Source organism: Lepisosteus oculatus, chromosome 16 (genome assembly GCF_040954835.1).
Source record: "Lepisosteus oculatus isolate fLepOcu1 chromosome 16, fLepOcu1.hap2, whole genome shotgun sequence".
Classification (NCBI taxonomy): domain Eukaryota; kingdom Metazoa; phylum Chordata; class Actinopteri; order Semionotiformes; family Lepisosteidae; genus Lepisosteus; species Lepisosteus oculatus.
In genome coordinates, this window is record NC_090711.1 from 1,747,048 (window position 1) to 1,762,808 (window position 15,761).

Here is a 15,761-nt window from a genome sequence, read left to right on the forward strand (position 1 = left end):
TCCTAATGAGTTTTAAATTTCACAATTTCTCCTGTGATTTTATTTCTAGCACTGACACCCCACCCCAGTCTAAACTGGGTCAGTAAGCAGAACTGAACTACCATTCTGCTGTGATGACTACCTGCTACTCCACGGCACAAGAATCAAATAACCTTTAGATGAAGGTGCAAAACATCTGCTTCTGTGTATCGTGGCTTAAATAGAAATCGGCGTTAGCTTGATGTAATCAAGTCATTACACTGGTTCCCAGAGGTTATTTTCAAACGAAGTCCGAGACCTGTTTCATAATATAATAACAACAGCTTCCTAACACACCTTCTAAAACTGCGCTGTTGCTTACTCTACACTTTCTAAACGTTCTTGCTGTCCGTATTGCTCAGCTCAGGAAACAGCTGAAAGCTTCATTAAGTTAAATTCAGAGGGGGTAAAACTAAACAAAATATTCCCTTATCAACAACAAAATTTATTTCAAACGTGTCTTACTGCTGATTTGCAACTACCTGCATTTCAAATACAGGAATACTTTGCAACAGTATTCCCCAAGATCCTGAACAGTCTGAAAGGATTTAATATTTTTCTTTCACAGAGAGAACCAACAATTTAATAATCACTGAATACTAAAAAAACAACTGCAAAACCCTGGAAACTGCAAATATACAAAATCTTTGAAATCCATAAACAAGGTACATTAATACAGAGAAAATCTGATTTCATAAAATATTTATAAACATTTCTATCACATTAAAAAAGAGAGGACGAACAGTGAGGACAGAGAGATGAGATCTCTTGGCTTTACAGTGAGCGTAGTCACGGACAGCAGGGCCATTTTGCGAACCCGGGTTCGACAGTGACATCAGCACGCTTGTTTTGAGTCTAATGCCTGCTGACGGAATGACCTGCTGCACATAACAACAAATCCACAACTACAATCTAAAAAAAGAAACGTTTTTGGTGACTCCATGTCCACATGCTTCCTGCTAGTGCCAGGCTCTGCCTCTCCACTGCAGCTGCTAAGTGCCATTCCTCAGATTCAAAGCAAGATCCAGGGACACCTGCGACGTTCCGGATCTCTAGGCTCTTGCTGTTCCCTCTCGCTGCCCAGCTGGCCCAGCGGAAAAGCAGGAGGAAGCCAGGCTTGTCCCTGTGCCACTCGGCTTCCGCAAACAATACTTCCAGTTCGAGTGAAGGTCCTGACCTGCCACCTGCGTGATGGCCTGCACACACCTGAGCGGCTCTTGGCCGTCTCCCGCCTTCCCATGAGCCCCCTCTCGCAGCCCAAGGGCTTGGGGCGAGATGAGGGCGCCGACCGTTCCTGCCATTGGTCACCTCTAACTGCGCTCCAGCACCCCCCCCACAGCAGAACGGGGTGCGTCTCAGCCCAAGATGGGAGTCACTGGTTGGAACACCTACAGGCTTGTCCCCCTGTGAGCTTCTCCTCCGTCCTGTGACACACCTGTAATGGGCGAATGTCCTCCCTCCACTGGGGTAGGACCAGCATTCTCCACACAGGAACCCATCGCCATCGCCAGCCCCACCCTCTCTGTGGAACTGACTGACCCAGGTCAACAGGTGGACACAGGGCCTTTCTCCCCAACAGAGGGACGGAGGCGGAGCTCTCGCACGACGCGAGGGCCTGGAAATGCGTCTTTGACAACAAACAACAAGGGTGTCTTTCTCAAGCCCCGAGAGCGAGCGGAGAGAGAACGATCAGATCTCGGTTCACGGTCAAGGCGAAGTGCAGAAGGAGGGCGCGTGGGGGCAGTGGTCGTGCGGAGAGACGCGGGCTGCAGTGCTTAACGAACGCATGCTCCTCCGCTGCGGGGGGCTGCAGGGTGGGACTCAGACACAGTCCCTGGCAGACGAGCTACTGGTGAGAAAATCAGTCCCCCTGAGTGTCGTTTATACCCGTTTTCTCATTTTCCTACTCATACACTACAAAGTGACGTTTAAAAAAATCCAGCTAAAAAAAAAACACAGTACGTTGAGAGAGCCTGTTGCTGGACCTCCAACAGAGCTGCACGTGTGTCTGTCCGACCTGTGGCTGGACGCTGCAGCCGAGAGAGAAAGAGAGGTGCGCACACTGTTCATCCCCTGCGGTCAGGAGGCCGGGCTTCCTCTAGCGCGGGCTCACGGGCGGGCCTGCCCCTCTGCCCCCTTCCCCGTGCTCTGTCTTCGAGCAGGCCGCCCCCCGCGCTAGAGAGGAAGGGGGCAGTCTCGTGGGCCGGCCCACAGGGCGAGGAGACGCAGGAAGAGGAAGAGGCCGAGGAGTGAGGGGGGCTGGCAGGAGCCAGGAGCCAGGCGCCAGGCGCCAGGGTGGGGCGCTGGTGTGTGCTGCTCCATTCTGCTGGTGACCGGCCTCGGGGGCGCGCCTAGATTAAAGCCGTCGTGTCCGGGGGGCTGCTGCTGGGCTCCAGGCTGGCGAAGAAACGCACGTCCCTGTCGCGGTCTGCCTGCAGGGACATCACCGTCTCCTCCAGGGCGTCTGCGTAGGGGCTGCGGGGGTCCTTGAAGAACTCTGCCCGGGAGACAGGGAGAGAGCCAAGCACAGCGTCAAGACGGAGCCCTGCGCCTGTGTTCTCATCAAGCCCGCAGCGCGGCGCACAGCCTCTCAGCACAGCACTGCGCCGCTTGTGTGAAAATCCCAGAAGCACCGCGTGTCTGAAGTGCCCTCTGACCTTTCTGCAGCACCGTCTGCCGCAGTGCCTTGGCCACCAGCACCCGCACGTTGGCCACGGGGTCCGACGACAGGCCCAGCAGGCTGGGGAGCAGGTGCTGGGCAAACTGGTCCATTGGGAGGTAGTCGTCCTCGGCGGCCACCTGCGGGGCAGAGAACCAGGCAGAGCGGGTGGGTGAGGGGCCTGCGTCCCGCGGCGCGGGGGCCGGGGGGGCGACGGCGCGGAGAGAGGGGCCGGCCGCTCACCTGGCAGATGAAAGCGAAGGCCTGGCGCCCCACCCACTTGGGGCTGCGGCAGAACCGGGCGACGAGCTCGTCGATGAAGTTCTGGCCCAGGTCGTGGCCCCCACTGGCGTACAGTTTCCGCAGGATCTCCGCCACCTGGCCGACACACAGCACCGCGTTCAACACGCCGCCCGCTCGGACTCCGCACTGCCCCTCCTCCCCAGACCCCGGTCCGCCCACCGAGCTCCGCCCTCGCTTATCTGGACAGGCTGAAGCCTCTCCTTGTCCTTCAGAGAGCAGGATTTAACAAGAGCTGTTCAACCTGAGGACCTGAGGCCCTGAGGGCCAGTAGTCGGGCCTGTTTAGGGTGCCAAACTCAGTTAAAAGGCAGACTCGGCACTTCTCGTTTATTCTAACTGTGAGCATGAAAAAAAACAATCGAAATCCACACGTAGGTGACCGTACTTGGTTTTATAAATCTGGTTTGCCATCATTATTGAATTCAACACAGCAAAGTGCCACCTGAAGCAGAGTCCCCAAGGGAGTTAAAGTCTCCACAGCCTTGTCCTCTGCCTTACCAGCCTGTAGGAGATCCATCGCACTTCGGCCACCTTGTCCGAGCAGAGGGTCAGGGCTATCTGCCGGAGGTAGTCGTACACATCACCAGCGCTGTACAGCTCCACGATCAGGATCAGCTGCCTGGCAGGAGACAGTCATCAGCACACACTGTACTGACACTGTGTGTTAAAATGATGATGCTATAGAAATCTGAGCTCCCACAATTCCTCCCTCCCTTCCCTCTCCCATTGTCCCCTAGGACATCAGCTGTGAAAGTCACCTCCTGGGTACTGATGAACGTTCACAGCTGATGTCACAACTGTGAAATCACAGTTCTAGATGACCTGAAGATCAGTCATTTTAAAGAGCACAACTTGCTCTGTTTTCAGTTGTCTGTACTAACAATGGAGTCATTTGAACAACATTTGTGCTGGACAGGGGCATGATACTCTGATGGAGGCATGTAGCAGTTCTCATCGGGGCAGTGGCTGAACACTTGGCATGCTCCTATCTGCTCAGACAGGGAGACTCACAGGGGGCGCCACACGCCTTACTGACTGGGTTAAGGCTCACTCGGGGACCTCGCGTCTGATTCTACAAAAACGGGTGGAGTTTGGATCCGATTTGAGACGGGGAGTGTGCTCCCCCAGGGTGCTCTTATCTAACTGGACAGTGGGGCGGATCCAGTGTGACTGGACATGAGAACACTCACTCGGCCAGCTCGTATCTGAAGCGCCAGTTGCGGCTGTTGTCCGTCACCATGAACTCCTGAAGCTGGTACAAGTACTCCCTGCGCTTGTCTGCGTGTAGCAGCTGGAACACACAGCAGAAAGCACAGACCTCTCAATACAAAGCAGCCAGACCAAGCCAGTCAACACACATTAAGTTGATACGGGTCATTTAACAGAAATGTAGAAAATGCGGGCCAGTTTGAATATATTTGGAAAAGCACAATTTGGCACGGGCCGTTCATTCTGAGGTAATTAGCGCAGCCTTGTGAGCAGAGACCGGCCAAGCTCTCACCTTGAGGAAGTCGTACAGGTGTTTGAGCACGCCGATGCGCACCTCGTCCAGGTCCTTCAGGAAGCCGTTGAAGATCGGAACCAGGTCGGCTGCGGTCAGCTGGTCCCCCAGGATCACTGCCAGCTCGTGGATGGAGAACGCCAGGGTCCTCCGTACTTTCCACTGGGGGGAGGGAGACGGAGAGAAGCCGAGAAGGGAGAAAGGGGAACAATTGAGCACCTCAGGTCAAGCGCCTCGGAGGCCAGCTGGAACCCTGAGCAGACAGAGACCCGCCTGGCCCAGACGAAGGTGTGCTGACCTGCACGTCTGTGGCCAGGGTCTCGTAGGTGTCCCTGAGGCAGTGCCAGTTCTGCCGGCCCAGTGTGAGCGCCACACCGGGCAGGCTGAAGGCACAGTGCTTGGCGATCTCGGTGTCCACGGTCTGCGCCCGGGCCGGGTCCGTCATGGACAGGTACTGGTCCAGCAGCTGCTGAGGGATCACGTCCTGGCAGGGGTTGGGGCAGAGGGGGAAGAAAAGACCTGTGGCATCAAGCGGGCACTGTGCCATCCCACAGCAGCGCCGTGCTGGGCGACCCTGAGACCCTGCTGCTCCACTGAGACTCGTCCACACACACACCCTCTTCGAGCTGAGGCAACAATTCAGCTGATCGGGAAATATAGTGCCGTTGCCTTTAAGCAAAATTCCACGACAGCCAAATCACAGTGCTGCAGTGTTCCTGGTTTAATAAGGAAGGAGCTGCAGTTCTGATGTCATAGACCTACAGGGCTCTGGATGTACCCTTCCTGTTGACTGCTGGGCGAAGCCTGCCAGACTGTGCAGACAGAGGTGTGTGGACTGACCTGGACTTTGGATTTCTCCTCCTCACAGAGCAGGCTGAGACTGGGGTCTCTCTGCATCTCCTCCATGGTCTCTATCAGCTGCGGCGCCCTCTCCTGGCAGAGAGAGGAGAGACAGAACAGAGCCTCAGGACGGAGAAGACACTGCTCTGAGCTACCCCAGCGGAGTGGGGCGGGCCGTTACAGAGCTGAAATCCACACTCGGATGGAAAATGTGTTTTTTCCTTTGATTGAATACTAAATTATTATTAAATATTAAAATACTACAGCTGAATTGTTTCGTTCTTTTTGGTACAACTATCTTTGGCTCACCCGTGTAACAGGACGTACTTGTTTCAGGCAAACCGGTGAATGACTGGTTATCTGCTATGAAAAAAGCACCTGTCTAGAAATGGATACATGTTGCAGGACGGCCTAACTCTGCTGCATCTTCCTTCTAGAACACAAGGGTCATGTCAATGAACACAAAACACGGCTCTGCGGCTCTGCAGAGTGAGCTCACCGTGTCACCACAGCTGACCGGGGAGGCCTGTGGGCTCGGGGCAGGTTCGATCTGGCTCTGAGCGGGGCTGTGGGCCGGTGCTGGGGCTGGGGCTGGGGCTGGGGCCGGTGCTGGGGCCAGTGCTGGGGCCGGGTCCGGGTCGATGGCAGGGGCAGCTGGGGGTGGCGACGGGTCAGGTGCTGGCTGCGCGCCCCCTTTGCTGGAGTCCTGACCAGCCTGACCGCCCTCCGCTGCCTCCTCCTCTGACTGACTCTCCAGCTGGGCTGCCTTCAGGGCGGCCGACAGCACCTCCACCTGGGCTAAAGTGGAGAGGTGAGCACAGGTGAGGAGGGTGGCTCAAGGCAGCCCTGTGCACAGACACTCATGCACAGACCCTCAGGCACACTCGTGCACAGGCACTTGTGCACAGACCCTCGAGCACACTCGTGCACAGGCACACGCATGCAGCTGAACATAGCACAAACTTCTACCACTCTTCCTGTCCGCTGCCTGTCTCCCCTCACCTTGCACGTTGGGGTCGTCCAGGTGTGGCTGCAGGCTGTCCAGCACCTTCTGGATCTGGGTGCTGGTGGCGTGCCCCTGGGGTCCCCAACCAACACCCCCCTGGGGTGTCCCCTCAGTCTGCAGCAGCTCCAGGTCCTGGCTGATGTCTGGGAGGGGTGGCCTCCAGTAGTTAAAGGAATTAAACGTGTCCTCAAACTCCCCATCTGGCCCCAGAGCAGCGGGGCAGTTGTGTGGTGAGCTGTTGCACTGGGCCACTGCAGAGGTGGCAGAAGCGGCCGGCGTGTCTGTGCTGCCTGCAGGGGGCAGCGCTGGAGCTGGGGTGGAGGCCGAGTCCCCAGCTGCCCGGCAGCCTCCTGCCTCACAGCAGCTCCTGTTTCCGTCTTTGCCAACTGTACCCTCCAGGGGGCGCTCACACCTGATGACACAGGAGGTACTGTAACTGAGCAATCCCGAGAGGACACTGTTAAGCTAAGCGGCTATGTGTCATAACAACAGAGTGGCCAGTAGAGGGTGTTACTGTTAACTATTTTTGGGACTTTTTTAATGTCCCAGGTGCAGGTTAATCATTTCTGTATTTAACTAGAGCCTGAAAAGAGCTGGGATTTTTGCTCCAGCTCTTTATATCCACCGGCCTCTGTACCTGTGGACAGGTGTGCCACCAGGGGGCGTGGCAGGTGGGGGGCACCTGGCGACGCCCTGCGGCAATCCGTGCTGGCGGAGCTCCAGCCCCCCACCGGACAGGCTGGCGAAGGTGGAGATGAAGCGGCCGAGAGACTGGAACGCCGCCTGTCGCACCTGCGGGAGAGAGGAGGGAGACAGCAGTGTGACAGGCAGCTCCTCCTGAAAGATGGCCTCAGTTACGCCAGCACTGCTCAGCTCCCATCACAATACAGTGTGTGAGCACACAGCGCAGCGCTCCCATCACAACAGTGTGTGAGCACACAGCGCAGCGCTCCCATCACAACAGTGTGTGAGCACACAGCGCAGCGCTCCCATCACAACAGTGTGTGAGCACACAGCGCAGCGCTCCCATCACAACAGTGTGTGAGCACACAGCACAGCGCTCCCATCACAACAGTGTGAGAGCACACAGAAACACCGCTCCCATCACAACAGTGTGAGAGCACACAGAAACACCGCTCCCATCACAACAGTGTGAGAGCACACAGCGCAGCGCTCCCATCACAATACAGTGTGTGGGCACACAGCCACACAGCACAGCGCTCCCATCACAACAGTGTGTGAGCACACAGCACAGCGCTCCCATCACAACAGTGTGAGAGCACACAGCACAGCGCTCCCATCACAACAGTGTGAGAGCACACAGCACAGCGCTCCCATCACAACAGTGTGAGAGCACACAGCACAGCGCTCCCATCACAACAGTGTGAGAGCACACAGCACAGCGCTCCCATCACAACAGTGTGAGAGCACACAGCACAGCGCTCCCATCACAACAGTGTGAGAGCACACAGCACAGCGCTCCCATCACAACAGTGTGAGAGCACACAGCACAGCGCTCCCATCACAACAGTGTGAGAGCACACAGCACAGCGCTCCCGTCAAGACGCGGCCCATCATGCAGAGTGCTGCACCCCCCCACCCCCCGCTGCTCTCGGCGTCTCACCCAGCGGGACTGGTCGCTGATGAGGCTGATGAAGAGCGGGGACAGCTGTGTCCGCCGCACCTCGGGCGACGTGGAGCTGGACACCGCCATGAAGCACTCGGCGCAGGCCTTGCGGATCCCCCACAGGCTGTCCGAGCACAGGTCGAAGAACCGCGGCATCTGGAAACACGCCAGCCACGCACATGAGCGCCTGCACACACAGAGGCCGTCGCCCCATACCCACACTTGCGCTGCAATATCCACACAGAATATTTAATAACACAAAGCTCTGAGGTATCACCAAGTTTACCTTATTGAGGTTACACCGAATGAACATGAATGAACACGTCATGTTCCTTGTAGTGTCATTTTTGTACTGAGACAGATGATGTGAAATGTATTTAGTAGTACAAAGCTTTGAATGAACAGCAATACTGCCAAGTTTTCCTAAGATGACTCCACCCGTTTTGAGTCGAGCCAGCTCAACATGCAGGAACACCTTCGCGCAGGAAATTCAGTTTCATCAAACGGAGAATGAAAATCATTTTTAAAAATACCGGCCAACATGCACTTAGCCACTGGGAAGGAAGCACCAACAACAGACAACGTTTTCACCCTGAGCCGAGTGACCAGCGAGTGACGTCACGGGAGGGTGTCCCACTGCCCCGTGCGTAACGACGCTCCTCCAATCCACACTTGCGCCGCGTCACAGAAGTGCGGACTTGGAGGAGGGCTTAGGGCGCAGTGCGAGGACTGGGATACGGCCAAAGACACTGCCAGGGCGTTCTACTCACGACGGCCTCGGCCCGCTCGCGACACGAAACTCCAGCTCCCCTTCCCCCGTACTCACCAGCAGCTTCTCCGTGGCCTCCTGCCCCACAATGGAGCAGAGCTCCCCAAAATTAGCAGCGCACACCTGTGAGTCAGCAGAGAACAGCAGTTAAACCCAGCAGGGACCCTAGCCCTGCCCTCTCAGGTCTGATCAGACCAGGTGCGCGGTCACCCAGCCAAGCACACCCCCTAGTTTACTTGGGGCGCGTGGGGAAAGAAAGGACGATCTATACATAAAACAACAACATTTATGCAATATCTATTTGCCCCTAAATCCCTTTGGTATGGTACATAGTAATGGAAACAAGGTACAGCAAGGTACTGCAACCCCATACATAAAAAACTCCTTCAAATTCTTTGTTTCGTGCTATTCCCTCAACTGTCAGACAACGAGCCTAAAGGAGACGAAGCCATCGACCAGCCATGTGTCGGACGAGCCTGTCCGGGGGACCGGTCCTGCTCTCGATCGCGCCCCCGCGGGCTCCTACCTTGCGGACCTGGAAGAGCCGCGCGTCGCCGCAGAGCTCGCAGAAGCGGGGCAGCAGGAGGCGCTCCACGGTGTCCGCGCCGAGCACGGCGACGAGCTTGCACATGATCTGCACGGCAACAGCGCAGCGTTAGTGGGGCCGGGAGAGGGAGCCCAGGCGCCAGACAGCGGAGCGGTACCGCCGCCCGCCGGGCCCCCGACCGCAGCCTCTCCCCGAGCCCCCTGGACGGGATGCACAGTTAACCTAGCCGGCACACCTCTGGGAGGCGATAACGTGCAAACTCCACACAGACAGAGCCCCAGACAGTGCTCTGGGAGGTGCGAGGCAGCAGCACTAAAATGCCAAGCCAACATGCCATCCCATAATTTTAATTACCCACTAACCAGTAAAAGAGGAAAGAATAAAAAAACATCATATTATTTATGCAACATCTACTTGCCTCTAAACCCCTTTGGTGTGGTGCATGTGAGTCCACTTTTACAAATTAATGGAAATAAGGAACAGCAAAGACATTTGCTGTGACCCATCATATAAAAAAACACCTTCAGATGCCTGTTTAATGCTATTGCCTTAAGTGCCAGAAAAATTAGCCTAGACAGATGTGAAGTTAAAATATGGAAAACCTTCCCTATGGGCGTTTTTCTGAGTACAGCTCACTAGACAAGGGGTTTCCTGTCCCGTGTGTCCTCACCGCCACGGCCTCGATCTTGTAGTCGTCGTCGCTGCCGGGCGCGGTGAGGTCCAGCAGAACGGGGCACACCCTGCTCTCCACATCGCTCTTGCCGAGGAGCCCCTGCTCCAGCAGGACCAGCAGCGCCGCCTGGCTCGTCTTGCGCACCTGTGGAGGGCGGGAGGTCTCACTGCTGCTCAGGCAGGCCGACGGGCCCGGCGGGGTCTGTCGCCGGTGCGCCCCAGGTGTGCCTACCTGGTTGTTGGGGTCGGTGAGGTACCGCACCACGATGGGCACCAGGTACCTGGAGAAGGCCGCGGGGAAGTTGGGCCGGCTCTCGTGCAGGAACATGGCGATGTTGGGCACCTGCTCCATGAGCTCAGCACGCACCGTGGGTTCTGAGGGCACAGCACAGACACGGGCACCTCACTCCCTGCCCAACGAGCCACAGCAGTCCTGCCTACTGCAACCAGCCCAATATCTGCCGTGCCAGTTTCTCAGAGCGCAACAGAAAGAGGCTCAGTGGTAAGGAGCTTTTCAAAATATTTCTGTGACCTGTTAACAGATGATGAGGCTAAAAAAACAACAATTTAATACTTTGCTCAGAAGCCAATTGCAATTACCGGCTTCAGGGATTTTTCCTGACCTGCTGTTATTGCTGATTGATGGTTATTATCACACAAACACAGATACAGCAGCTCTGGAATACAAATCTTCTAATTGTTTTAGGTAGTAATTTCAGGTAGTATTTGTACTCTTCAGTTCAGAAACACCTAGACAGCTCTGTTTTTATTTTTTGTTCATAACTAAGAATATCAGAATGCAAGACATTAAACATATTAATGTAATTTTGTGCCCAGAAAATGAAAAATCCCAAGTTTCTGATTGTTGTAAACAGCAGGCCCAGCCTCTACCTCCATCCTCAGACATCCTGGCCACTGTTTCCATGACGGTGATGAAGTCGTTCTCATTGTCGCTGAACTCCCGCAGCACGTCCAGCAAGCCACGGGCCACGATCTGCCTGCAAAGCGCAGAGCACCATGCCATCGATTATACAGCACCCTTCATGGCAGCTGAGGCCGCCAGAGCCGAGTCCCCAGCCCCATGGCACAATCACCAGCCAGCACTCTCCTCGGTTCGCCAGCACAGTCCTCCCATCCAGAAAAAAATACCAGTGACCCACCAGCAGCTTAATAATGCCACTGAAAGAATCAGAGAGCCTCTTGTTTTTAAACAATACTTCTTGTTTTCCAAAAGAAACAATATGACTGGGTCTTTGCAGCCCTAAGTCTGCTGAGGTTGTGACTGCGCAGTGTAATTTTTTTGTACTTCTCAGCTATTCCACTTAAAACCCAGCGTCCTCCAAAACGCTGCACTTATCAGACAAGGTTTTAGGGGGGAGTTCGGTGTTTTAAATGCAAATCAGACAAACACAGTTGCACACCACTGAACAGCTGTAGCTCTGTGGCAGTACAGAGCAGCTGGATAAATAGCAGTGTGTTTTTCCTTAGTAAAATCTGAGACCACATGCCCCCTGTAAAGGGTTCTGACTGAGATCATGGCAAATGGAAATGCACCCAGGGACAGACCCGTCCTCCCTCCTCACCTGTTGAAGACGTTCTCGCTGAAGGCGTACTTCTCCAGGCGGCCCAGTGGCGTGAGGTTGTCCTGCCCTGCATCCAGGAACGCCGTTATCCGGATCCCGTCGCACTCCGAGCCGTAGTCGTCAAACCCAACTGGGAACAACACACACACGGAGCACAGAGCATAAACTCGCTGTCCACCGAGCGGCTCCACCGCACTGGGAGCTGTCCTTGCAGTCCTTGCACTGGCTGTTTCAGGCAGCTCCGTCACACAGCAATGCCCCGTGGGACTGGGGCGAGAACGTCTTTCACTTCCCCAGGGGGCGCTGTTCAGCTCAGGACCCAGAACCTCTGAAAGCCTTCATACTGTAAAGCAGAACATCTGCCTGCCTTAGCCATCTCTGGCAGCTGCCAAAGGATGAATGATACCAAAGCTGTCAAAGGACAGACCAGAGACAGATTTGTTTTCTTGTTACTTCCAGCTTCCTGTGCCACAGCAACAGGACAGAAGTGTGCACAGTGTTCGTTACTGCTGCTTGATTAACACGCATCAAATACAAGATCCCACACACAGACGCATGGTGGGGAGCACTCACTATACTGCCTTCCAGGGCCCCTTGTCGGAGGGTTTCTGTGTGCTGCAGAGAAAGGACTCCTTCTGAGTGCTTACTACACCTGTCCCCCTGCCAGGGGTGACCACCAGGAGGAGGGGCACCCACACTGTGTGTGGAGATTAGCAAGGTGACCAGCCTGGCTCTTAGGCTGCAGCAGAGGAGTTATTTTTATTTCACTCCTTAGTTTTTAAATTAAATACTGACTATTTTCCATCGTGAAAATGCCCTTTTGCATATTGCCTTTTTTTAAAATTAGTATAGAACGCGTCTTAAATGTTCTCCTGCTCCATAGTCCTAGAGTGATAGCCACTCATGCCTCCCCTGGCTGATTCACCGGCCTCATGAAAGTCAGTGCCCGGGCCTGACTGGACTCACACCCAGACTCGGGCTGCGAACAGGGTGCAAAGCGTGCCGCCTGGGTCTAGACGTTCTCTTGTAACAAGCTGCTCACTGGGAGCTACAGAAAAACACTGCCCAGCAAGAACCGAGGAGAGAAATGAAACGGCTCCTACAAACCAGCACTCCCCGAAACCCTCAGATGAAGCAGGATTATACACTGGCGTTGCTTGGGACTAGTCTGGAGATTCCCCTGGCCTCCTATACATTACCCCATCACCTCTGCCTCGGCTGCCCCAGGGGGAAAGCACGCACAAGGCTGAAGAAACAGGGCCTCTGAGAGAAAGCCCTTACGTCCAGCAGGTAACAACTCCAGGAGGATCGATGCTTTTCAACACTAAAATAAACCCAATTCTACTGCCTCACCAACTGGCCTATCACTAGGACCCTAGCCCTCATCCTCCTCAGTCCCTTCGAGAAAGGTTTTTTTAAAAAACGCACTAACCCAGGCTGCAGAAAGCACCTGCATGTTGCCTTGTTTTGATATGCAATATTAGCAGAGTGACTACTTCCGTCTGTCTGGAGTTGAAAGACCATTGAACAACAGCACAAGACTTCCTGTTTGCTCTGAAACACTGTTCAAACATTGTTCTACAGTAAATTAAGTGCATAATACAAATTCCAAAGGCCTTACTTCTCCTGGTCTGTTTCTATCACCATTTCACTCTCGGCTCTCATTCACAATCAGCTGCTGTAAGCGCTGGTCTGAACCTGGAACAGTTCCTATTAATCGCCATTAATCCCACCCTGTGGGTTACACTTTTTTATAGTCATATTTTCTTCTTTCCTGCTAATGTAACTTGACAGAAAAAAGCTTAAAAAGGCTCTGGTTAATTTTCAGTATCACTAAATTGATTAAGCAAAGAGTTCCTGGGGGTTAAGCTACTTTAGAAAAAATATTTTTTATGTAGTCTAAAATCTCTCTACATGTTTTTTTACCCCAAATGTTTACCACTGCACACAATGTCCGCTATAAAAGTCCTGCCAGGAATAAAACCTACTGGAATTCAGTAAATACTTCCTTCCAATTGTGGCTCAGCTGTTATTGTCCACACAAACATTTATTTGCACTGAAAATCATTGCTTGGTTTGAACAACATTAGAAAGCCTGCAAACCTGTTCCATCAGGCAGGTCATTTTGATCAAACTGAACACAGGAGCACTGCAGACAGGAGACAGGGATTTGTTTTAACGCAGTGAAATGGAAATATTCAAGAGTGAATACGAAGAAGTCAAATAGAAAAACTTACAGTCATCCAAGTCATCGTGACCGTCTTCAAAATATAAAGACAGACCTAAAAAACAGCAAACAAACACATCGGTGATGGCAGAACAGTGCACATATTGCAGAGGGCAGCTGCGTCAGCGTGAGCAGCCTACAAAAGAACAGGTAAGGGTTGGATTAGTGTGTCGTCTGAAGAAGGCTCCACAGCCGAAACGTGGCGTTTTTTTTTCTTTACCTTTCAGCACGGAATTAACCGTGACCTGTTCTGGTCTATCTCTGGCTGTCCTGACCACATTTTGCAGGTGCGTTATTGAGAGTGTGCTGACATGTGGAATTACAGTGCAGTGGCAGTGCTCGCTGTCTGACAGGAAGGCGTTACAGGAGGTGGTCAGGTCAGCCCAGTCCATCACTGCAGTACAGCTCCCCTCTCTTGTGGACATTTTTACAACTCCCTGTCTCGGGAAGGCTGGAAGTATCACTAAGGACACCAGTCATCCTGGTTCCTCACTTTTCTCCCTGGTAAGAGTTATAGGAGCATAAAGGCACAAACTTCCACGTTCAGAGACAGTTTCTTCCCACAAGCTGTCAGATGACTGAACTCTACCCCACCACTGGCTTTTCTCTCACACTGCTTGTCTGACTTTTTTTAAGTTGTATGCAATTTAACTTGTTGTTGTTGCTGCTGCTGCTGCTCTGCGTTTACGTTTTTTGGTGATTCCTTTAATTGGTGCTTTAATATATGACAAATACACTGAACTGAACTTTGCACCCTGTCATGAACAGGGGTGAGCCAATCCGCTTCAACAGCTGCGCAGATCTACCCAGCTTATGCTCCGTGTGGGCAGTGTCAGTGACCGCACGGGGGGGGGGCATCTTTCTTTCACATGCCAATTACATTTAGGATGGACAGCTGCTTCTCCTGAACCCCTCCCCCCCCCCCCCACCCGAATAAAAAAAAAGTCCTCCTTCAAAGAGAAAGGATTGTTACAATTCAGAATTTCAAGACGCCAAGTTCAGGTTTCGTGCAATGCATTCAGTACACAAAAGGGGAATGCAACTTCCGGCTGCTCTTCGTACCTGGACCCAATCATCACCGGGCAGGAATGTCAGAGATGCAGGTTTACTGACGCACGGGAGCGGGGTACAGGACACGTTGCAATGTTCAACGGTACACAGAACTGTTAAACCACTCCCATCCTATACGAGGTTTTGAATGCATGTTCCATTCAAACTTTGCATTCAAACATTCAAAAAAAAAAACTATCCTACACGGACAAGAGCGAGGACTGGGTGCCGATTGATCGATATGATGGGAGTTGCTGTGAAAATCAAGCGCTGTCAGGAAAACGGGTCTCATGTTCAATCGGAGGTCAGATTTATTCAGATTTCGGATGGGGCGGGTATCGGCGGCAGATGGGAAACGACAAAGCCGACGAAATCAAGGGCAGCGAAAGGCTCCCTATTCAAAAGGCACCTCGTCTGAAGCCCAACCAGACGCGAACCGCCAACGAAACCGAGCCCATTTAAAAATTAACACGTTTAAAAAACACCGATTCCAAGTTAGAACAAGGAATGTACCCATGTCAGATCTGGTACCATGCCCTGTCGTGTCAATAATACAGCCAGCGGAGTTAATACTATCGGATTTAAAAATCCAGTTCTTGAAAACACCGACCGTCAATACAGCATTTCCACCTTACTGTTTCACCTCGGAAGAATAGGGAAATAACAGGACGAGTCGCTTATAAACACGCTCATAATTTATGAGCATCGGGGACAGGCAAGCGTAAAAACAAAGCAGTTTATCGGTTGCAAAAGAAAGTTCAGAATAGACAATATTCCCTTACCAGCCATCTTGAATTGAATTCTGCAAGGCACGGTGTCACCGACACTTCCTGAAACTACTTCCTCGACTGCTCCTTCCGTCACTTTAAAAAAAAAAACAAACAAAAGCCTGCAATTTGTAGTTGCTATTTTACTTTATTAAATATGCGGTTTTCGGAATTCGAAAACGATCACACTGGA

At 53.1% G+C, this 15,761-nt stretch overlaps 1 protein-coding gene across 1 annotated transcript; it reads right to left on the bottom strand.

Moving 5' to 3' along the window:
- Positions 1-442: 442 nt before the first annotated feature.
- Positions 443-15,718, bottom strand: ppp4r1l (protein phosphatase 4, regulatory subunit 1-like). The gene is made up of 20 exons (XM_006639735.3): positions 15,584-15,718; positions 13,762-13,806; positions 11,525-11,654; positions 10,833-10,939; positions 10,174-10,316; positions 9,940-10,086; positions 9,249-9,356; positions 8,780-8,845; positions 7,951-8,109; positions 6,964-7,118; positions 6,323-6,738; positions 5,820-6,118; positions 5,321-5,413; positions 4,779-4,964; positions 4,481-4,642; positions 4,170-4,270; positions 3,478-3,598; positions 2,921-3,055; positions 2,676-2,817; positions 443-2,515 (listed from the first exon to the last, which is right to left on the bottom strand). The coding sequence occupies exons 1-20, from the start codon at positions 15,588-15,590 to the stop codon at positions 2,370-2,372; spliced, it is 2,868 nt and encodes a 955-aa protein (XP_006639798.2). The 5' UTR covers positions 15,591-15,718; the 3' UTR covers positions 443-2,369.
- Positions 15,719-15,761: the final 43 nt, after the last annotated feature.